The 23,792-nt window shown below is 42.4% G+C and overlaps 1 protein-coding gene across 1 annotated transcript in view; it reads left to right on the top strand.

Moving 5' to 3' along the window:
* Positions 1-23,792, top strand: part of LOC125450680 (A disintegrin and metalloproteinase with thrombospondin motifs 19-like) — a 456,336-nt gene that overhangs the window by 33,180 nt on the left and 399,364 nt on the right. Inside the window, exon 7 of the mRNA XM_048526734.2 lies at positions 4,705-4,748. Within this exon, the coding sequence (XP_048382691.2) occupies positions 4,705-4,748 (44 nt within the window). The remainder of the gene's footprint in view (positions 1-4,704; positions 4,749-23,792) is intronic.

Raw genomic sequence — 23,792 nt, 5'->3', positions numbered from 1 at the left:
ATGAAAAGAATGGTCAACATTGTTAGGGTGCATCATAAAAGAAGAAAGAGGCAGAGAGGGGTAGTGGTTTGAACATAGAACATAGAACATTACAGCACAGTACTGGCCCTTCAGCCCTCGATGTTGTGCCGACCTGTCATACCGATCTGAAGCCCATCTAACCTAGACTATTCCATGTAGGTCCATATGGAAAGGGAATTGTGGATCTTTGGTCTTAGATAACTGAAGGAGCAGCTGCCAGTTGTTGACCAAATCAGAGATGCTCAAGTGGCCAGAATGAGATGAGCCCAGAGAGCTCAGCAGGTTGTGGGACCAAAGAAGATTAGCAGAGTGGATGGGCATGAAGTCATAAAGAACTTGTGAAAGAAATGATCATTTTAAACACAACTTGCTCTTTGATCAGGAGGCCAAGGATGGCAATAATATGGAGCTTCGTATGATGGAAGACTTAATGAACAGAATTTTGAATGATTTCTGATTTATGGAGGAGGAATGTCGTAGATCAGTGTGGAGTGTTTTGGATTGTCAAATTTATAAGTAACATAGACATGAGTAAGAATTTCATGAGCTTGATCAAGGATGAAATCAGGCAATTTTATTGGGGTTGAAATAGGTGGATTAGTAATGGTACATATATATGGGTAGGTTTAGCTTATGCTACATAGAAATCAAGTTTGCAAACAGTCCTTTTAATCTTTGACAGTTATCTGGGAGAGGGATGGAGTCAGTAGTTAAGGACAGAATGTGGAGAAGGGGCTGAAGAAACCAGGCAGGATTTTACCATAGGCTTTAGATCTAATGTTGGGGCTAAATGGATATCTTAATCCTGCATTTGCCAGGAATCAGACTGACACTGATATTTCTAGAGGCAGTCCCCTCAGTGTCTAATTCCAAACTTGTACCCTATTAAGGATGTTGGAAGGGATATAGGTGCTGTTGGCTTCGTTGGTGGGCTAACAACTCTGATTCTATGGCAGCCTCCATCAGGAAGAGTGGGTGCTGCAGAGCAGCTTTTAAAACAGGGATATGAATAACCATGGACTTCCAAGACAATATCAGGGAAACTCTGTTATTGCTTGTTGTCGCCATTTCAATATCAATGAGTATTTTCTCAATCTGAGGTCTCTGTGCATCTCTTGTTAGGTAGTGTTGGTTGCCAATACGTGGCTTCAGAGATATCTAATATCCAGCCACCTAAACATGCATTTAGAAATTGCATCAATGTGCATAGTTCAAAAGTCTGACATTCAGCTGTGCTGTTAACTATTACTTCATGAGTTATTCGAAGATTATGGCACTACTTTCTCAATTTTCATGTCATTTCTTCTCTCAGCATCCTCTGAACCATCCTACCCAGTGCTGGTGGCTTATCAACTCTCAGTTGACCCGGCCTTTCTCATATCTCTCCTTTTTTAATATGCTTATCCAAACCAGTATGTCAACAGTGTCCTCTCGCATGACGAATTTGGCAACGTGATTTTTCTTCACAAAAGCAGATGCAAAGTTTAGTCTCTGCAATGGTTTCTCCCTCCATGCATAGATACATTTTTGTGGTCCCTCATTAGTTCTGCTGCTCCTCTTATTACAACTTTACTGTTTATATGCTTAAAGAGCACTCCTGGATTCCCTTTTCTTTCAGCTATAAACCTCGTATTCTTTCTTTGCTTTTGCTTATTTCTTTTCTGCACTATTTTATATTCAACTAGGTTCTCACTGTGTTATCAATATGATTACAGCCATACAAAATATTTCATCTCTTAAATCAACTGTCAGCCTGTTTTATCATCCAGAAAGCTCTGGTTTTGCTTGCCCAACATTTTGATGTTTGTGAGGATGTATTTCAAACATAGTTGAACAATCCCTTCTTGAAAGGTGATTTATTATTTCCTTGGAGTTTTGCTTGTCAACCTCTCACTTCAATATTTCAGGGACAAACCCATTCTTATCTTTTTGAAATTGTCATTCCTCCACTTAGATGTTTATTTGCTATATTGCCCCTCATCCTTCTGCATTGCAAACCTAAACCCTGTAATATTGTGATCACTGTTCAATTAAGGTTTCCCAACTCACATTTTTTCCATCTCATCCCGCAGAAGCAGTTCTAACAATGCATTCGAAATGTACTGATTGTGATTTTTCTCTCAAAAGTTCGGAAACACTCATGTATCTCTGCCGTTTGCAATAATTGAATCCAATCTATGTCAGAATAACCGAGCTCTCCTGCTATCACCAGTTTATAGCTTCTGCATCTCTCTGCAATTTTCCTGAAATCTTTGCCTCTATTTCCTTTGCTCCTGTATTCAATGGTACTTCTATTGTTCGAGTTAAGAAACTGGATAGGTTCTGTCCTTGACCCCTACTGAATATTCTCATTCTCCATTATCGATTATCATTGTTATGAACATTTTGGTTACAATTCACAGGAAAACTTTGCCATTAATTGTTGTAACTGAGAGAATGTTTCTACTTTGTTTGCCTTTGGCTTTTTTTGGTCTTTCCATTATTAAGGATAATTATTAGATTAGAGGAATTCTTCAATCTTCTTAGCATGCAAAATAACATTTTTTAAATTAACCTATTTTTCCTAATCAACCTGTTCAGGGATGGCCTTATGCATCTCTGGAGCAGGTGGGACTCGAACCTGGGCCTCCTGGTCCAGGGGTAGGGACTCTACTTCTGCACCAAATTGATGTCTGGTGTTATTTTTGCAAATGCTTAAATTTAAATTCCTATTTAGGTCCAAATTGGCCAATATTTTTTGCCTGTGTTAATTAAGAGGTTCTAATTAAACGTGAGTGAAAGTTGCTAAGAGATTTTTGCTAAGATTGACTCCAAAGGTAAAGGGAATACAGCACGCGTGTATATAGGGAGTTGCTGTGAGGATAGTGGTTGGAGAGGCCTTCTCAAAAGGGCAACCAGTACGACTGGAAAGGCCTTCCGTGAACTATAAGAATGCCCAATCAGTACAGATCCATCTATCCTTCCCTCTCCTTGAACCCACAGGGCATTCACCAGTGTTTGTGACAACCTGTCCAGGTGATAAAGTAACCAGCAGGAGGAGGCCTTTGTCTGACCATGTAATGATCACCACCAGCAGAAGACTAAGCGAGGGAACCACAATATTCCCTGTGGCTGGTAAAATATCAATGAACAGGCATGACACTACATGAACCTCTCCCTCCCTCCCACACCTGGAGCCGTGGTCTGAAGAGAGCTGTTTAAAATTCCAGCTGAGGTCATGGCTCGACCAAATAATTTTAGCCTAACAACTGAATCCAGACTATTTTTGACCTCATAAAGCCAAAAGAAACTAAAGGCTGAGATAGTAAATTTTTGGAAGTCACTGTTTAGACAACAGTTATTTGACTGTATACAGTTTTGAATGTCTCATTATAGAAAGGACATTAAAGCATAAAATGTGTACAGTGTAGGTTCATCTGGATCGCACCAGGCTCAGGGCATTTGAGAACAGACTGAAAAATATGGGTAAAATCTGAAAGAACTGTGAATGTTGTAAATCAGAAACAAAAATAGAAATTGTTGGAAAAGCTCAATTCTGAAGAAGACTCGACTTGATATGTTTACTCTGATTTCTCTCTGCAGATGCTGCTAGACTTGCTGAGCTTTTCCATCAATTTATGTTTTTGTTTCTGAAAAATATAGGACCAGTTTTACTGGAGCAGAGAAAGCTCAGGGAAAACTGAGCCAAGGGTTTTAATGTTTTGAAGAGTTTTAACAGACTAGCAAACATGTATTTGCTCTCGTTTAGGAATTGGCGACAATAAATTAGATGTACGTGATAAGGGAGTGGAGGCTTAGAAATATCTTTTTCCTTAAGGAGCTATTCGAATGTGGAATGCATTGATATGGAGAATGGTTGAGAAAGAAAGCAATGCATCATGACCGGGAAAATGGAGAAGTATTTGAAGCAATTGATACAAGGTTGAGGTGAAAGCAATGTAGTGAGAATACTGTCCGAAAGAACTGGCAAAAATGATTGGCTAAAAATAGCCTCTTTCTGTGCTTTAAAATTCTGCACTGTTGAACAAAAATAATACTTTTCAAATAACTTTTTGTTTGACATCTCTAACTGTGTACATAGATTTATTTTGTGTTTGTCCCCTAATCTTCCAAAATCGGCCTGTTACTTTCATGTTGCTCAATTGGGGCTTCCAGGATGAGATGCTTCATTCAGCAAATTCAAGCTAGGCCAGTTAGGATTCTCACACAAAGGGAAGTGGGAACCAGGAACATTCCTCTCAAAAGGCTATACGTGCTGGATCCATGGGAAGTTTCAGGATTGAGCTCTTTCTTTCCCTTTAGGTAACGTTGTTGATGGAAAATTGAGTTAAGGTGTAGATCAGCCACAGTGTAATAGAACGACAAAAGGAGGGCTCGAGTGGAATAATGGTGTGTCCTTACCTATAAACAAATTGATACGGAAAATAACTAGAAAGCAGAAGTATTTTGAAGGGCTGATTGATCTATCACCATCCCCATGTTTCTACTGAACATATTTTACCATGTAACCAATGCAGAAGAACAGCTTCCTAGATGAGGCCTTGGACACTGTTAGACTGGTGAGTAACTGATAGTGTGATAGGTTGTAATAATTAGAATTTCAACTAATCTTGAAGCAATTATTGATACTTTTCTCTGATAGCTTTTCGAAAATATATTTTGTGACTTTGTCCTTTTTTTTAGGAAGGATTTTTGTGTGCAGAAAGATGAACCCTGTGACACTGTTGGTAAGCATGAATATGTGAACATGTTGAACATTTAACAGATGCATGATGCAGATTTAACTTTGAATTTTAAGTTTGTTAAATTGCTGTTCTGTAGCGTGCAAAGCATTTGATATGTAGGATGAAGATTTATGATGTATACTAGGTGCAGCCAAATCATAAATACATGAATGAAGAACAGGTTTGCTACATTTAACGTATGAAGGCAATCTTTGTCTTTTGTCTTTGTCAAAATGCCAAGCAACACTTTATTCTGATTTAGAATTATTAATGATAAACAAAACACAAATGTTAAGCTTGCATGCAAGTTTACGACTGGGGACTGGAGTCTTTATGATCAAATGTAATTTAACAATGATGGCGATTTTAATTGGAATGATTTCCTTGATGGAGCTGAGATTTAATTATTTCTTTTGTGCAAGAATTGACCAAAATCACACTTGAATATTTCCTGTACAACAACGTAGTTTTTCAGCTACATTGTGTAAATCAAATAAAATTCTTGGCTGTATTTCAAGGATTATCTGTCTGCACTTTGTGTGCATAATAAATTTTCCTTGATGGAGGACATTCTCTGACATTCCCATTCAGTTTGAGACATAAAATTATCGGCCCCTTAAAATTTCAGAAGCTGGATAACTGTAACATTTCCTTATTGGGCTTATTTTGAAAGCTGTTAGATGTTCAGAATAAACTGATGCTTTGAAGAATTTTTTATGCACAACCTGGACAGGAAAAACAGTCATTGCAATGCAAAAGTGATTAAAATAAGTCACCTTGTAGTCTGGAAACTAAAATTTCAATTAATACAGTGGGATATTGTAACATCATATTTTAAGAATTCTGTTATATGTTTCATCTGCTATGGGCATTGAATATCAAGGGACCTTGCTACTAATTGATGTCAAATTAATGCAATGTTTAATTATAAACTCTGAAGTGATAGAAAGCTAATCCCATGACTGTTTATAACTGATGATCAGTTTTATCGATATGACAGAAGATTCTATACTTTAGAACCAAGTGTCAGACACTGCTTTATTGCCTTTTTTAATTGGAAGGAGAAATGTTGGATTTGAACTAAATGAAAAGGGAGAAAATTTTGTTCCTGATATTAGAAACATCTCAGTTAATTACATAAATTGCTAAACTTCTGTTGACCTTAATCTGAATTAATTATTTCTGTATCGCATATTATGCACAATTGCCATAGCTTACTGTATCTGATATATTTGTATTTAAACAATTAATGTTGGTGATTGTGTGGCATCTGTCGCATTTTGGATTATAGTTTGGGCTTGCAGCTGAAATAACTTCGTACTAGAACTGAAGATTGCATTTTTTTAATCCTATCGTGCTTGGTAGAAGATAAACTAAAGCCAGGGAGGTAAATTTTGAATTTAGATAATGTTTGATTACTGATTTACTCATTTAAGGTAAATTGAGTATCAAGTTCACTATTACAGCTTTAACACTAATCCCATGCAATCAGGTTTGCCCATTGTTTCCTGGAGTAGATGATGCTGAATTACCAAGGATTTATGTCAATTTTGACACCATTGAACGGAGGTTGCTGTAAACTATTTTATGGTATTCAACACTGACCACAGGCAGTAATCCTAACACTGCAATGAATCATCCCAAAGTTGACCTGATGAAGGGCCTTTGGTCCCATTTAAATGAGACAAGTGAACTGCAGGACCTAACCAAGCAGCTCAGCAAAGAGCCAGTGTTGGATTTTGGTCTGCTGTATTCTAGGCAATGACCTGAAAATAGAATACAGGAATGATAAAAAACAATGCATTTTGGGAGAGAATAGGGGGATTGAGGGAGGTCTGAATGAACAATTTTAGAGGAGGGGGGATCATTAGAAAAGGAGGAGAGAAGTTTGGGAAGAGTTCATTTAGGATGATCAGGAAGTTTGGGGATGATACAAATTGTAGGGTGAAAAACAATGAGGAAGATAGCTGTGAACTGCAGAAGGATATCAATAGTCTGGTCGGCTGGGCAGAACATTGGCAAATAGAATTCAACCTGGAAAAATGTGAGGTGTTGTGCTTGGGGAGGGCTATAAAAAGCAAGGGATTACACTGAATGATAGGAGCCTGGAAAGTGTTGAAGTTCAGAGGATTGTTGGTGAGCATATTCGCAGATCCTTGAAAGTTGCACAGATAAGGTGTTTAGGACGCACATGGGATACTTATCCTTGTCAGCTGAGGCATAAAATAGAAGATCAGGGAGGTTGTGTTGGAATTGTATAAAACACTGCTTAGGGCTCAACTAAAATACTGTGTTCAGTATTTGTTCATCACACAGTAGGATGGATGTGATTGCACTAGAGAGGGTGCAGAGGAGATACACCGGAATGTTGCCTGGGCCAGAGGTCTGAACTAACAGTAGAGATTGGATAAACTCTGTTTTTATTTCCTTAGAGCAGCAAAGGTCATTAGAAGACTTGATAGAGTTGTGCAAGATTGAGGGGCATAGTTAGGATGAATATGAAGGCGCTTTTTCCATTAATAGAGGATCAATAAACAGGGAGCACAGATTTAAGGTAAAAGTTAGAAGCCTAAGAGGAATGTTCAGAGGAAATTATTTAATCCAGAGTGCGGTAGGAGTCTGGAACGCATGAAGCCATCACAACATTAAAGTAGGAATTAGACATTCATTTACGTTACTGTAGCCTCCAGGACAATGGGCCACAGATGGCAATGGAATTGATGTGGTCTTTGTTGATCAACATAGACTTGGATGGCCAAAGGAGCCCTCTCTATCCTGTAAACATTTAAGTAAAACCAATAAATGTCCTTAGCACTGTTGTAGAGAAAGCAGCAACTCCTGCACTTTGAACTTCCCATTCCCATGAATCTTTTATGGCAACCTTACACTTTTTAAGCAGCTCCCTTTACGACCTGTCAATTAGGATGCACAAGGATAATTGAAAGTATCAAAGTTTTACTATTAGCACCTCAAGTAAACACCCAAGTCCCAAAGTTCTATCACAATTTCAGATTTGAACCCCAGCCATATCACTTCAGCCTCTGGCAACGTGCAGTATACTGTGTATTGCAGAATGTAATGAATGTGCCTGTCCTGACTACCATTTTGCGAATTTATCCACCTATTTACAGTTGAATTATAATTTGTAACACCATGCTATTTCTAGTCCATGAAATGTAAAGTGCTCTCTTGTTCTTCAACCAACAACCTAGAAACAGTTAAATAACTAACCTCCCAAAAATACCAGGTCTGACCATGACAGACTAGAGGGATTGAATTCCTCATATTTAAATTTGAAGTATGTTATTCTAAAGGAAGAGACAGACACTGAAACTAATATCCTATTTGGCCCAGAAGAGCAAAATAGCAGCAATAGTTTGTATCATCAAAATAAAAGAATTTGAGTTTTTAAAGTTTTATTCAACCTTGTCTAATCCACTTAAGGAGGATATGGATAATTTCCGAGACATGCATTATCCTCTATCATCAAAATGAAAAGAATGTTGAAAGCTGCACGGTAATTATGGCTTTAATCAAATCCTCAAGATTAGATATCCTCCCTGTAGAATTTTGTGTTTAGCTCAGGCTGTGCTTGGCCTGGCACAGTAATTGAGAGGGGTGTGGGGAGTGGATGGGTGGGTGAAAGGAATAGGGGTGTGGGTGGAGGGATGAATGTGTCTGTAGCCCAGTGAGTTGCCAAACAAGGAAGAATGTTCCTATATGTAGTTCTGCTAGTTTCAGAACAGCTGCATATCACCATGTCCTGATCTCCCTTCACCCATCACAAATTTGATGGTAGATACCAGCACCCATGACACAGTGAGGCAAGCTCTGGTGCCTTGATATTAGAACAAGATACAAGGTAGGTCAGATAGTTCACATTTCAAAGTCACTAATATTCGAACACAGATAACAAAGTGTGGAGCTGGATGAACACAACAGGCCAAGCAGCATCTCAGGAGCACAAAAGCTGATGTTTCCTGCCTTGACCCTTCATCAGAGAGGGGGATGGGGAGAGGGAACTGGAACAAATAAGGAGAGGGGGGAGGCGGACCGAAGATGGAGAGAAAAGAAGATAGGTAGAGAGGAGAGTATAGGTGAGGAGGTAGGGAGGGGACAGGTCAGTCCAGGGAAGACGGACAGGTCAAGGAGGCAGGATGAGGTGGTAGGTAAGAAATGGAGGTGCGGCTTGAGGTGGAGGAAGGGATGGGTGAGAGGAAGAACAGGTTAGGGAAGCGGAGACAGGCTGGGCTGGTTTTGGGATGCAGTGGGGGGAGGGGATGAGCTGGGCTGGTTGTCTGATGTAGTGGGGGGAGGGGAAATTTTGAAGCTTGTGAAGTCCACATTGATACCATTGGGCTGCAGGGTTCCCAAGTGGAATATGAGTTGCTGTTCTTGCAACCTTCGGGTGGCATCATTGTGGCACTGCGGGAGGCCCATGATGGACATGTCATCTAAAGAATGGAATGGGGAGTTGAAATGGTTCGCGACTAGGAAGTGCAGTTGTTTGTTGCAAACTGAGTGGAGGTCTTCTGCAAAGCGGTCCCCAAGCCTCCGCTTGGTTTCCCCAATGTAGAGGAAGCCACACCGGATACAGTGGATACAATATACTACATTGGCAGATGTGCAGGTGAACATCTGCTCGACATGGAAAGTCATCTTGGGGCCTGGGATGAGGGTGAGGGAGGAGATGTGGGGCAAGTGTAGCACTTCCTGCGGTTGCAGGGGAAGGTGCCGGGTGTGGTGGGGTTGGAGGGGAGTGTGGAGCGGACAAGGGAGTCGTGGAGAGAGTGGTCTCTCCGGAAGGCAGACAAGGGGATGGAAAAATGCCTTGGGTGGTGGGGTCGGATTGTAGATGGTGGAAGTGTCGGAGGATGATGCGTTGTATCCGGAGGTTGGTGGGGTGGTATGTGTGAACGAGGGGGATCCTCTGGGAGTGGTTGTGGCGGGGGTGGTGTGTGAGGGATGTGTTGTGGGAAATGCGGGAGACGCGGTCAAGGGCATTCTCAGGGAAAGCTGCAGTCCTTGAAGAACGTGGACATCTGGGATGTGTGGCAGTGGAATGCCTCATCCTGGGAGCAGATGTAGCAGAGGTGGAGGAATTGGGAATAGGGGATGGAATTTTTGTAGGAGGGTGGGTGGGAGGAGGTGTATTCTAGGTAGCTGTGGGAGTCAGTGGGCTTGAAATGGACATCAGTTACAAGCTGGTTGCCTGAGATGGAGACTGAGAGGTCCAGGAAGGCGAGGGATGTATTGGAGATAGTCCAGGTGAACTTGAGGTTGGGATGGAAGGTGTTGGTAAAGTGGATGAACTGTTCGAGCTCCTCTGGGGAGCAAGAGGCGGCGCCGATACAGTCATCATTGTAATGGAGGAAGAGGTGGGGTTTGGGCCAAATGTAGGTGCGGAAGAGGGACTGTTCCACGTAACCTACAAAGAGGCAGGCATAGCTTGGGCCCATGCGGGTACACATGGCCACCCCCTTTGTCTGTAGGAAGTGGGAGGAATCGAAAGAGAAGTTGTTGAGGGTGAGGACGAGTTCAGCAAGGCGGATGAGGGTGTCCGTGGAGGGAGATTGGTCGGGCCTGTGGGACAGGAAGAAGCGGAGGGACTTGAGGCCATCTGCATGAGGAATACAGGTGTATAGGGACTGGACGTCCATGGTAAAAATGAGGTGTTGGGGGCCAGGGAATTGGAAGTCCTGGAGGAGGTGGAGGGCGTGGGTGGTGTCACGGACGTAGGTAGGGAGTTCCTGGACCAAAGGGGAGAAGATGGAGTCCAGATAGGTGGAGATGAGTTCGGTGGGGCAGGAGCAGGCTGAGACGATTGGTCGACCAGGGCAGGCAGGTTTGTGGATTTTGGGAAGGAGATAGAAACGGGCCGTGCGGGGTTGGGGAACAATGAGGTTGGAGGCTGTGGGTGGGAGGTCCCCTGAGGTGATGAGGGCCTGGATGGTGTTGGAGATGATGGTTTGGTGCTTGGGTGTGGGGTCATGATCGAGGGGGCGGTAGGAGGTGGTGTCTGAGAGTTGGCGTCTGGCCTCGGCGATGTAGAGGTCAGTGCACCATACTACCACTGCGCCACCCTTGTCTGCGGGTTTGATGGTGAGGTTGGGGTTGGACCGGAGGGAGCGGAGGGCTGCCCGTTCTGCGGGGGAGAGGTTGGAGTGGGTGAGAGGGGTGGAGAGGTTGAGGCGGTTAATGTCTCGACGGCAGTTGGAGATGAAGAGGTCGAGGGAGGGTAGGAGGCCTGGGGGTGGTGTCCAGGAGGAGGACTTGTGTTGGAAGCGGGTGAAAGGGTCAGTGGAGGGAGGGTTAGGCTCCCGGTTGAAGAAGTAGGCATGGAGGGGAAGACAGCGGAAAAACTGCTCTATGTCCAACCGTGACTGGTATTCGTTGATGTGTGTTTGTAGGGGGACAAAGGTGAGCCCCTTACTAAGGACTGACCGTTTGTCCTCAGTCAGTGGGAGGTCTGGGGTGATGGTGAACATGTGGCAGGGCTCAGTGTGGCTGTCTTCTCTGGGGTTGCTGGCTGTGGAGGTTGTGGGCGGAGCGATGAGGTCGTCGGCCGTGGGCGGGGTTCCGTCGGTGTCGGCCGTGGGCGGGGTTCTGTCGGCGTCGGCGGCGTCGGCCGAAGACATGTCCATCATGGGCCTCCTGCAGTGCCACAATGATGCCACCCGAAGGTTGCAGGAACAGCAACTCATATTCCGCCTGGGAACCCTGCAGCCTAATGGTATCAATGTGGACTTCACCAGTTTCAAAATCTCCCCTTCCCCAACTGCATCTCTTAACCAGCCCAGTTCGTCCCCTCCCCCCACTGCACCACACAACCAGCCCAGCTCTTCCCCTCCACCCACTGCATCCCAAAACCACTCCAACCTGTCTCTGCCTCCCTAACCTGTTCTTCCTCTCACCCATCCCTTCCTCCCACCCCAAGCCGCACCCCCATCTACCTACTAACCTCATCCCAACTCCTTGACCTGTCCGTCTTCCCTGGACTGACCTATCCCCTCCCTACCTCCCCACCTATACTCTCTCCACCTATCTTCTTTTCTCTCGATCTTCGGTCCGCCTCCCCCCTCTCCCTATTTATTCCAGAACCCTCACCCCATCCCCCTCTCTGATGAAGGGTCTAGGCCCGAAACGTCAGCTTTTGTGCTCCTGAGATGCTGCTTGGCCTGCTGTGTTTGTCCAGCCTCACATTTTGTTGTCTTGGATTCTCCAGCATCTGCAGTTCCCATTATCTCAGATTCTACACTCCCAAGTTTCCTGTTACACTATCCTACTATCAACACCTGAATCTCACCTGTTAGTTTGATATCAGTCTGGCAGAGTTTGGTTCGAAGGACTTCATTTTTTTCTCTAATAAGCTCCACAGGAAAGTTCATGATGATCTCTTCCAGCTTTGAGTTCTGATTACCATTTCACAGTGATGTCATTTAGGTGTGAGAAGAGCCACACTTCCCCCGAAACTTTAGTCAGCCTCCATCCTTTGTCTATGTTTAAACTTGCACCAAAAAAGGCAGGAGCTCAATCGCTACCTTTTAAGGCAAACACACCAGGGAATGAGCAGAGTTAGGACTTGCATTGAGAGTTTGGCACAGCTAGGCTCTGTGGAAGCTGTACGTCAAGTGATTTAAGGCATGCCGATGAGTGAATGTGGGTACATGAGGAAGCAGTTTTGACTGCAGAGACATTAAAATAAAATATCTTTATTTAGATAATAACTGTATAAAAATAAATGTAAAATATCTGTATACGTTATATCAGATCGACCACCTTAGGAATTGCTACAGTTGGGAGGTTAGTTGACAGCTCTTCTCTCCCCCAGTTGTGGTCATTCCCTGCCGATGTGTAGCTGTCAACTATCCATTTGACAATGTGTACTCACTGTCCTTTGGAAGCTACAGACCCTCCCATTTCGCTCCCTCAACCCCAATGGAGTGAACACCAGAAGACAACAATTGATATAATCCCAATCTAATTGATTGTTGATTCAGTCATTGATATAAGTGCTTGTCCATATCTATCAAGTCCTGTTGCATTAATAATGAAAGATACTTGCTAGTTGATTTAACTGGATAATGGGGAAAAAAAGTTCTGGTTTCCTTACAATGTATAAATGTTTTTAAAAAAATGAATAAAAAGTTCTGCATTTTAGAAGAACATTTCTGAGGTATTGTGTACAAGAGTCGTATGACTCACAATTCAACTGTAGTTTTCTAGCACCTCAACTAAGTAGGCCCCTGGGACTCACTTGGAAGTTGTTAAGGTTAGACACCAGACTTCCAGTGTGATTTCTTGTAATTTTTAATCACCAGCCTTGCATTAAAATCTGTTAAATTCCAGATCAGCTTCAGTCATACAGTACAGATATTAAAAGAAACTAATATATCCCAGCTATTACAGAATTCCCCAGAGTCTTTGAATGGGAGACTGATCTTGTAAATTGTAAGCCTGTAAAATATTTGATATTTTATGCATGAGGTGAGATGATTTCAATATAAGAACAAAGATTTCAAAATGATGTTTATGATTGTTTAAATTTATTTTGTGTAATACATTCTAAAGAAGAAGAAGATTTTTGCTTTTGTATTATGCTTTTAATATCCCTAGGATGTCCCCAAAACATTTGCAGCCTGTGAAGTATTTCTAAAATGTAATAGAATAGATAATGTAATGGCCAACTTGCACATATTCATGTTCCACAGTATAGTAAATAACCTGTTTTAGTGACATTGATTGAAAATTAAATATTGAACAAGCCATCAGAAGAGCTTTTTTCACACAATGCTATTACAATTTGCATATCCAGGTGAGACGGCAAATATTGCTTTTGCTTGATATCGTAACTAAAAGATTAAGAGTTGCATTTGGACTTCTAAGGTGGGTCACGCAAGTTGGGCAGTTTCCGGGGTTTGATGCACCTGTGTCAGGAGGGAAAGTGTACACTGACTGGCAACTCACTGCTCTAGAGAGGCGGGTGCATGTTTGAGTTTGGCCTGCTGCCCCTGGACAAAGCATTGTAATTTTTTAATGTATTTGTGGGACATGTGTACTGCTGCCAAAGATAGCATTTATTGTCCAAAGCTAACTGGCCTCAAGCCACCTTCTTGCTCAGCTACATTATATGGTGAAGGTGTATCCATGGTTGCAGTGTAAAAGAGTTCCAAGCAATGCTGAGGGAATGAAATTTCTTTTACCACATCAGGGTGATGTATGACTTGGAGGAAGATCACAGGCAGTGGGATTCTCCTACACTGTTTTTCTAGATACTACAGGTCAGGGTTTGTGGTGCATTTCAAGAAGCCTTGTAAATGGTGGAGACAGATTCCATAGGGGGTTTCAAAAGAGCTGCATATGTATTTGAAAGTGATGAATATAGAGAAATATGGAGAGAGGGCTAGAGAATGGGACTAGTTGCAAGACTCTTGCTGGAGCTGATATAGCCTCTCTTTGTAACCTGCGACCCCTTTGTCGTTTATAAAACAATAGCAGCACCCGGACAAGGATGAATGAGAAGCAACATTCTGACCAGTGAATCATCTCCTTAGCCCTCTTGAACCGATGCCACTGAATTTCTTTACAGTCCTTCCCTCTGTCCATAACACCCAGGTTTTCCTCCTTTCTAGATATGTGTATAGTATACATTAAACCCTCTGTATCTGCAAAATCACGAACTGTGAATTTGGTTACCTGCGCCAAAAAAACAAGGAACAACAAAAACCTACACGAGGATGCAAAAATTGCATATCCTCATTTTTTAAAAAAAAATCATTTTTAACAAACTCTGTACTTGTGAATTTTATCATTCTCACAGGTTGTCAGGAATAGAACCCTCACAGATATAGAGGAATGCCTGTAAAAAACAGAATGTAAAGTTAGGAGACTTGTATGCTTATGATTTGTATTGATTACGAATCTAATTACTTGTAATGAGCAATCACTTCTATTACATATAGAAACCTGGCCTATGCTTTGAAAATGAGCTAAATTGGGGGGTATCTTTGCATAATTTTTAGAAAACCTTTAATTTTTGTGACAAATTTGAGAAATAGTGAGACTTGATTTCCATTATCTCAATGATGTATGACAATTTTCAATGACCTCTTATATAAGAACCAATTTGGATGCATCTACAAAACTAGAAATAAATCCACTTCTTACAACCTTTCAAAACTTAAGTCCTGTGAGCAATATTAAATATAAAGCATCTTTGTAGCCATCTTGACAACTCTTGCCAGATTGTGAATGTTCTTCCTGCACTGCTTTAATGCTCTTGAAGCATCATGTCCAGCATTGAGCTCCAATGTTGCTGCTTCCCACTAATCCTGAGAACACACCTTGAGGGCCTTATTCTTCATTTCCGTATGGATTCAGGATGTCTCACTTCTTTGTGTCTCACATCAAGACCTCTTGTCAGAAACGTTCGCTCTCACATATCAGCCATTCCTCTAAGTATCACAGAGTAGACTTGCTTTTCAGAAAGCTCTCACTGTTTGTTTGTTGAGGCACTTTGTAGACTTTAAGTTACAGGTTGCTTGTGATATCTTGTTGCTTGCTGATGTGTGGTGCCAATGAACAATGTAGTGGTGACTTCACACAGCAACAGTTCAAACAGCAGGAAGCAGAAAGTCACCTTGCTGGCTGCAGCACAATGGATGGACACGGGTGAAATATACACAGCAATCCCTCTGTCTACTTTCAGGGATTGAACTTTTTAATCCACTGGGCTTTAGTTCTAACAATGTTAATGTTTTGACAGTTCACCAAAACCAAAACAAAGGTTTTAGCACAGATGTTTATTATTGCTCATGTAAATATTGTATGGCCTGGAATGTGTCGAGAATGTAATGCACATAATTGAAATTTTTTTAAAGTTTTTTTTAAATGGACAGACTTTAGAATTAGAATCACATTTTGTTGATGTGTACTCTCATTCCAAAAGAACAGGAGAACAATGAAAAGTGTGCAATGTCACCAAATGCGTAAGAAATATTTTTTGTGGCCAAAAGTAGTTTGGTACTCTGATAGGGTTTGAGTTTGGATGTGCAGTTTCCTACAAAGTTATTCACAACCTCAGTCAGCTAGTTTAAGGACATACTGCAGAGTGGCCACAGCATTTTGTTTCGATGGGAAGAGAGGAAAATCTGACTGAATCATCGTGGACACTTTGCAAACTTCCCCAGCGTCCAAGCTGTGAAACACCATTGATGGACATCTAAGAGCATGTTTCTAATCTAATTTCTTAATCAGGGAAGCTTAACTCGTAACAAAGGAAATGTAACAAAAACATATTATGCATCAGATAAATAAGTAAAGGAAAATAACTCTAAATAAAGGAACAATAAGCAAACAAAATTATTGTTCACATCAACAAACAATATCTTTCAATTGTCACACATTATATTTTTCCTCATTAGTAACTTATGAAATGTAGTGTTTTCTCTCTCTCAATTCTAAAGCTGCTGTCTTGCTCTGAATGATTACACTGATTAGCCAGTCTACTGTTGCTATGTTGAAATGGCCATTGTTTACGTGAAATAGGACTTCCTCTCCATTACTTTGTTCTTTACTTCCAACCTCCTTTTCCCTGCTTCTTCCATAATAAATAGCCTTACAGCTTAACTTTATCTTTTATCCTATTCTGATGAACAGACTTTTAATTACAACTTTGATTCCGTATTTATCTCTACAAATGCTAGTTGAGTATTTCAAGTGTTTTCTAATTTTATTTTAGATGTTCCATATCAGCAGTATCTTCTATTTGTTTTGAGGTAGAGAATTTGCCAAAGGTTTTATTACAGAGGCTTCATAAGACATTTTTCACTTAATTTACTCAGGTGTCATTGCAGGGCTGGTTTTGTCAGTGCAAACAACTATACAAAACTCTGGTGCGGCCGTACTTGGAGTATTGTGTACAGCTCTGGACGCCGCATTATAAGAAGGATGTGGAAGCTTTGGAAAGGGTGCAGAGGAGATTTACTAGGATGTAGTCTGGTATGGAGGGAAGGTCTTACGAGGAAAGGCTGAGGGACTTGAGGCTGTTTTCGTTAGAGAGAAGGTTGAGAGGTGACTTAATTGAGACATATAAAATAATTAGAGGGTTAGATAGGGTGGATAGGGAGAGCCTTTTTCCTAGGATGGTGATGGCAAACACGAGGGGGCATAGCTTTAAATTGAGGGGTGAAAGATATAGGACAGATGTCAGAGGTAGTTTCTTTACACAGAGAGTAGTAAGGGTATGGAACGCTTTGCCTGCAATGGTAGTAGATTCGCCAACTTTAAGTACATTTAAGTCATCATTGGACAAGCATATGGACGTACATGGAATAGTGTAGGTTAGATGGGCTTCAGATTGGTATGACAGGTCGGCACAACATCGAGGGCCGAAGGGCCTGTGCTGTAATGTTCTATGTTCTATGTTCATAAACATGTATAAACTCTTTGACTTCATTGTTGCTCATGCCCTAATGTGCTGTGATTTCACTCATCAGTCTGATAGTTTATCCAATTTGATAATGCTAACGGTGAGGCTCAGTCACTGAATAGATTCAAGAAAAAAGTACATTTTTAGATTTCAAAACATCGAAGTGTATGGGAGAGAGCAGGAATATGGCATTGTGAAATAATAATTTGAGAAAATGTTCCCACTATGTTTTGGGACGGGTCACTGAACCTGAAACGTTAACTTTGATTTCTCTCTACAGATACTGTCAGACCTGCTGAGCTTTTTGAGCAATTTCTGTTTTTATCTCCGATTTACTGCATCAGCAGTTCTTTTGGTTCCCACTATGTTTGCTGTGTGACTGTCAGAAAAGGCTGAATTTTCTGCCTAAACACAAGTTGTGTTGACTTATTTACAGGGTTTTTCGCCATGAGGCCTAGTAGGATTTCTCTGTAGCTGACAATACCTGCCTCATGAACTGTTGAATGGCATGTCTCACATTCGATTTCCACCCCAACTTACCACCTGCCATTCCTGGAATAACTCACAACTCAGAGACCAATCTGCACCTGCACCAGTTTTGGAAGCTGGTGGTGCACCCAGACAAGCATTGACAACCTGTAGCTGCCTGGCACTGTTGACTTGGACATGCCAGGCTGGGGATATCTGCACCTCACTTTGCAGGCAGGGAGCTGGAGCTTCTGCTGAATGAGTGGTGCTGATGCAGGTTACCCTCACCAGCCCCAGGACCAACAGCGGAGGTCACAACACCAAGCTATGCAGGCACCCTCCAAGGATAGCACCAGGGTTAGAGCAGCCTGTAACTGGAATAATGTTTAGCACCTCCCCCACACTGTGGCATAATGGCTTAGTGGTTAGCACTACTACCTCACAGCCCCAGGGACCCAGGTTCAATTCCATCCTCGGGCGATTGTGTGGAGTTTGCACATTCTCTCTGTGTCTGCGTGGATTTCCTCTGGGTGCTCTGGTTTCCTCCCACAGTCCAAAGTTGTGCAGGTTAGGTGGGTTGGCCATGCTAAATTGCCCATAGTGTTCAGGGGTATGTGGGTTATCGGGGGATGGATCTGGGTTTGAATGCTTTGAGAGTCAGTGTGGACCTGAAGGGCCTGTTTCTACACTATAGGGATTCGATGAGGTCTGTGTGACTGCCTGGTAAAAACCACCACCTTCAATATGGTTCCTCACACTCACTGTCTCCAAGCATGGTAAAGGCAAGAACTTGTTATTACAAGGCTCTGGGCCAAGTGCTGGAAAGTCAGGTGACAATGTGATTGTTTCTGATCACTGCACTTGAGACTTGATAGGCTGAAGGGCCATGAGAGCAGTTTATTTCAAGATCCTAGCATATCCAGGAGTTTAAATAGAACTGATTAAATGTTTGACATTGCAGTTTGTTGTTAAATTAACCTCTTTCATCAAATGCACCCTCACAACATGCTGGTTGTAATGGACGGGGGATCCTTTCCCCATTCATCTTCTCCGTGAATAATAAAAGTTGGCAGAAAATTTGGTTGACCTGTGCACTCATTAACGACTATGATTCTCATAGAACATAGAACATAGAACAGTACAGCACAGAACAGGCCCTTCAGCCCACGATGTTGTGCCGACCATTGATCCTCATGTATGCGCCCTCAAATTTCTGTGACCATATGCATGTCCAGCAGTCTCTTAAATGACCCCAATGACCTTGCTTCCACAACTGCTGCTGGCAACGCATTCCATGCTCTCACAACTCTGTGTAAAGAATGCGCCTCTGACATCCCCTCTATACTTTCCTCCAACCAGATTAAAACTATGGCACCTCATGTTAGCCTTTTCTGCTCTGGGAAATAGTCTCTGGCTATCAACTCTATCTATGCCTCTCATTATCTTGTATACCTCAATTAGGTCCCCTCTCCTCCTCCTTTTCTCCAATGAAAAAAGCCCGAGGTCAGTCAACCTCTCTTCATAAGATAAGCCCTCCAGTCCAGGCAGCATCCTGGTAAACCTCCTCTGAACCCTCTCCAAAGCATCCACATCTTTCCTATAATAGGGCGACCAGAACTGGACGCAGTATTCCAAGTGCGGTCTAACCAAAGTTTTATAGAGCTGCAACAAGATTTCATGACTCTTAAACTCAATCCCCCTGTTAACGAAAGCCGAAACACCATATGCTTTCTTAACAACCCTGTCCACTTGGGTGGCCATTTTAAGGGATCTATGTATCTGCACACCAAGATCCCTCTGTTCCTCCACACTGCCAAGAATCCTATCCTTAATCCTGTACTCAGCTTTCAAATTCGACCTTCCAAAATGCATCACCTCGCATTTATCCAGGTTGAACTCCATCTGCCACCTCTCAGCCCACCTCTGCATCCTGTCAATGTCCCGCTGCAGCCTACAACAGCCCTCTATACGGTCAACAACACCTCCAACCTTCGTGTCGTCTGCAAACCTGCTGACCCTTCCTTCAATCCCCTCATCCAAGTCATTAATAAAAATTACAAACAGTAGAGGCCCAAGGACAGAGCCCTGTGGAACACCACTCACCACTGACTTCCAGGCAGAATATTTTCTTTCTTCTACCACTCGCTGTCTTCTGTTGACCAGCCAATTCTGTATCCAAGCAGCTAAGTTCCCCTGTATCCCATTCCTCCTGACCTTCTGAATGAGCCTACCATGGGGAACCTTATCAAATGCATTGTTGAAGTCCATATACACCACATCCACAGCTTGACCCTTTCAACTTTTCTAGTCACGTCCTCAAAGAACTCGATAAGGTTTGTGAGGCATGACCTGCCCCTCACAAAGCCGTGTTGACTGCATTTAATCAAGCCATGCTGTTCCAGATGGCCATAAATCCTATCCCTCAGAATCCTTTCTAACACCTTGCAGACGACAGACGTGAGACTTACTGGTCTGTAATTGCCGGGGATTTCCCTATTTCCTTTCTTGAAGAGAGGAATTACATTTGCCTCTCTCCAGTCCTCAGGTACGACTCCAGTGGAGAGTGAGGATGCAAAGATCTTCGCAAGTGGCAAAGCAATTGCATTTCTCGTTTCCCAAAGCAGCCGAGGACAAATCTGGTCCAGGCCTGGCGACTTGTCAATCTTAATGTTTGACAAAATTTTCAGCACATCAGCTTCCTCTATCTCTATCCATTCCAGCATGCACACCTGCTCTTCAAAGGTTTCATTCACTACAAAGTTCGTTTCTTTCGTAAAGACAGAAGCAAAAAACTCACTTAAGGCTTCCCCTACCTCCTCAGACTCCACACACAAGTTCCCTATGCTATCCCTGATCAGCCCTACTATTTCTTTGACCATTCTCTTATTCCTCACGTAAGTGTAAAATGCCTTTGTGTTCTCCCTAATCCGTTCTGCCAAGCCTTTCTCGTGCCCCCTCCTGGCTCTCCTCAGACCATTTTTGAGCTCTTTCCTCGCCTACCTGTAATCGTCTAGAGCTGAGCTTGACCCTAGCTTCCTCCACCTTATGTAAGCTACCTTCTTCCTTTTGACGAGAAGCTCCACCGCTCTCGTCATCCAAGGTTCCTTTATCTTACCCCTTCTTGCCTGTCTCAGAGGGACATATTTATTCATCACTCGCAATAACTGTTCCTTAAACAGTCTCCACATGTCTATAGTGCCTTTACCATGGAACAATTGCTCCCAGTCCATGCTTCCTAACTCATGTCTAATTGCATCATAGATTCCTCTTCCCCAATTAAATATCCTCCCATTTTGCATAATCCTCTCCTTCTCCATAGCTATGTAGAATGTGAGGCAGTTATGGTCACTATCACCAAAATGCTCTCCCACCACAAGATCTGATACCTGCCCCGGCTCGTTTCTGAGCACCAAGTCTAGAATGGCCTCTCCCCTCATGGGCCTGTCAACGTACTGAGTTAGGAAACCCTCCTGAACACACCTTACAAAAACAACTCCATTCCAATCTTCTGCTCTAAGGAGGTTCCAATCAATATTGGGAAAGTTAAATTCACCCATTACAACAACCCTACTACATCCGCACTTTTCCAAAATCTGTCGACCTATGCTTTCTTCAATCTCCCTGCTGCTATTGGGGGCCCTGTAGTAAACCCCTAACGAGGTGACTACTCCCTTGCTGTTCCTAATTTCCACCCACACTGACTCGGTAGGCAGATCTTCCTCAACAATGGAAGCTTCTGTAGCTGTGATACCCTCTCTGATTAGTAGTGCTACACCCCCTCTTCTTTTTCCCCCCCTCCCTATTCTTTTTAAATGCTCTAAACCCTGGCACATCCAGCAACCATTCCTGCCCCTGAGAAACCCATGTCTCTGTTATGGAACCCATGTCTCTTTTATCCACCTTGGAAGTTCCATGTCAGTGGCCCTGGGTTCTGTGGGGCCTTGTAAGGCTGATGAGCCCTATCCTAGAGCCCCATTTCCCACCTGGCAGGTGTTTCAGGGAGGTAGAATTAGTCCTTGGCAATTTGAACACTGGTATTCCTCTCTCCAGTTCCTTTTCCATGCTTCCTCTTGTTTACAGGTGTTTTCAAAAAATCGTGATTCTTCACAAGAGTCAGTGTTTTTTCTGAGGGAAGGTGTCCCACACCTTGATGTCTATGTTGCTGTTCTTGAGGACCACCTTCAGGGAGTCTTTGAACCATTTCCTTTGTCCTCCTTCTGTTCGAATTCCTCCTCTGAGCTGGGCATTTCAATTATGTTCCAGACATAAAATTGAGCCAAAGTATAAATGTAATCTTTGTTGGATTGTGAATTTGTTTTATATTTGACGGGAGATTGTTGTGAGTGGGCTTTACAGTGATCTAATCTCTCATGAATGGCTTTATCTTATGGGAACTCTGACAATCAAGAAGACAGGTGATCTAACTATAGGCAAGGAAGATTTCATTGTACCATTTGTTGCTGTGGCTCTGCTAAGGCCAGTTTCAAAATCAGTATAATGATGTTGAAATAACAAATTGAGTGTGCACAATGTCAATTAATAGAAAAGAGACTCTGATATGATATTTGTTATAGTATAGCATTATGCAGCATTGTACTGCTCACAATTTGTTTTAGGTCCAATGGCTGAGGAAAGAGAACAGACTTAACCCATTATTTTTAATAGTGTAGAACTCAGTTCATCACCACCACTGTACTGCAGTGTTACACCAATCAAAATGACAACTCCAGACAGCACTCGCATTTGGAAGGACAAATTCTCAAACACACTTGGACTTTTTCAAGTAGACACACAAATATATTTCACAAACCCACCATTATACCTCACTGAAATCCGAGTGGCATTTCAATGTTTGTTATTTTTCCTTTACTTTCTGCAGTGCTATAACTGGTGAATGTCAATTTCAGGAAAACAGTTCATGGTTTTGAACTTTTAGTTTGGAAGTTGCTCAGGAATGCCCTCAGAAAATCCATTTAAATCTTTACTGACGATTTTTTTCCCCCACATCTGTTATGCAGTTGTGGAATTCAGATTTGGCAAATACAAGCACTGTGCGAGAACTGGGATTGGTATGAAAGTGGGCCATTCTTCATGTGTAGATAAGAAAATATCAGGGTCAGCTTTAGTGTCCCATGAACCTGAGCACACAATTCATAGACACAGATCCGAGGAAGGAAGGGAAAGTATCTTATGCAGCTGAAGTTTTGTTTTGCTTTCACGTCACCCTTGTATTCTTGGGGATCCCCAGAGAGGATATCGGAGGTGTTGGTACTTGAAGTAGGTATTAGTGTGAGGTGATCAAACACGTTAGGTAACAGGGTCATAAACTGGCTTTTTGCCTTGTTTTTGCTCACATACCAGACACATTCTGGTTCAAAAGGCACTCAGCAATAGCAGGCTGTAGGCCTCCTGCTCTGTGGGTCTGCTCAGAACCTATGGGTTACTGCAATGCTTGCTCAGAAGTGAAGATGGATTGGTACTAATGGATGTTTTCCTCAGTATGTGTACAGATTAGTGAAACCCCATGATCAACAGCAATTGCAACTAACCTAACCATGTCACATGTGCAGAATTGGCTGGATTTCCGTATCCAGTTCTGGGTGACAACTCTGCCCTGGAACAGGGCCACTGCAAGAAAATACTAATGCACTGAAATCTAGGGAGGTTCAAGTGACGTCAAGAATACCACACTTCATGTGCACTCAGTTACTTGTGATTAGTCACAAGGCTTTAATCACGTGGTGAATATTCATAGTTTGTGGGACATTGAAGTTACATAATATACAAAAATGTATTTCTATTCATATGAACTTCCTTAAATTATCACATCACATAGAACTTTTACCTTCAGCAGAAGTTGGATGTTCTGCTTGGTATCATTACAGAGATCTATATTTTAGACACATTATAATTTGGAACAAAACAGAAATTGCTGGAGGAACTCCGGACTGGCAGCATCTGTGGAGAGAAAGCAGGGTTGATGCTTTGGGTACAGTGACCATTCTGTAAAACTCTTCTGAAATATTAACCCTGCTTTCTGTCCACTGATGCTGCCGGAGTTTCTCTAGCAATTTCTGTTTTTGCATCCATGGTTTTTGTTTTACTTAATAATTTGGGATAAGGAGCATTTAAGATTCTGTAGTCCCGTC

Source organism: Stegostoma tigrinum, chromosome 3, assembly GCF_030684315.1.
Source record: "Stegostoma tigrinum isolate sSteTig4 chromosome 3, sSteTig4.hap1, whole genome shotgun sequence".
In the NCBI taxonomy this organism is placed as follows: Eukaryota; Metazoa; Chordata; class Chondrichthyes; order Orectolobiformes; family Stegostomatidae; genus Stegostoma; species Stegostoma tigrinum.
Note: the sequence above shows the minus strand (reverse complement) of the source record. Positions and strands in the feature narration are given on the sequence as shown.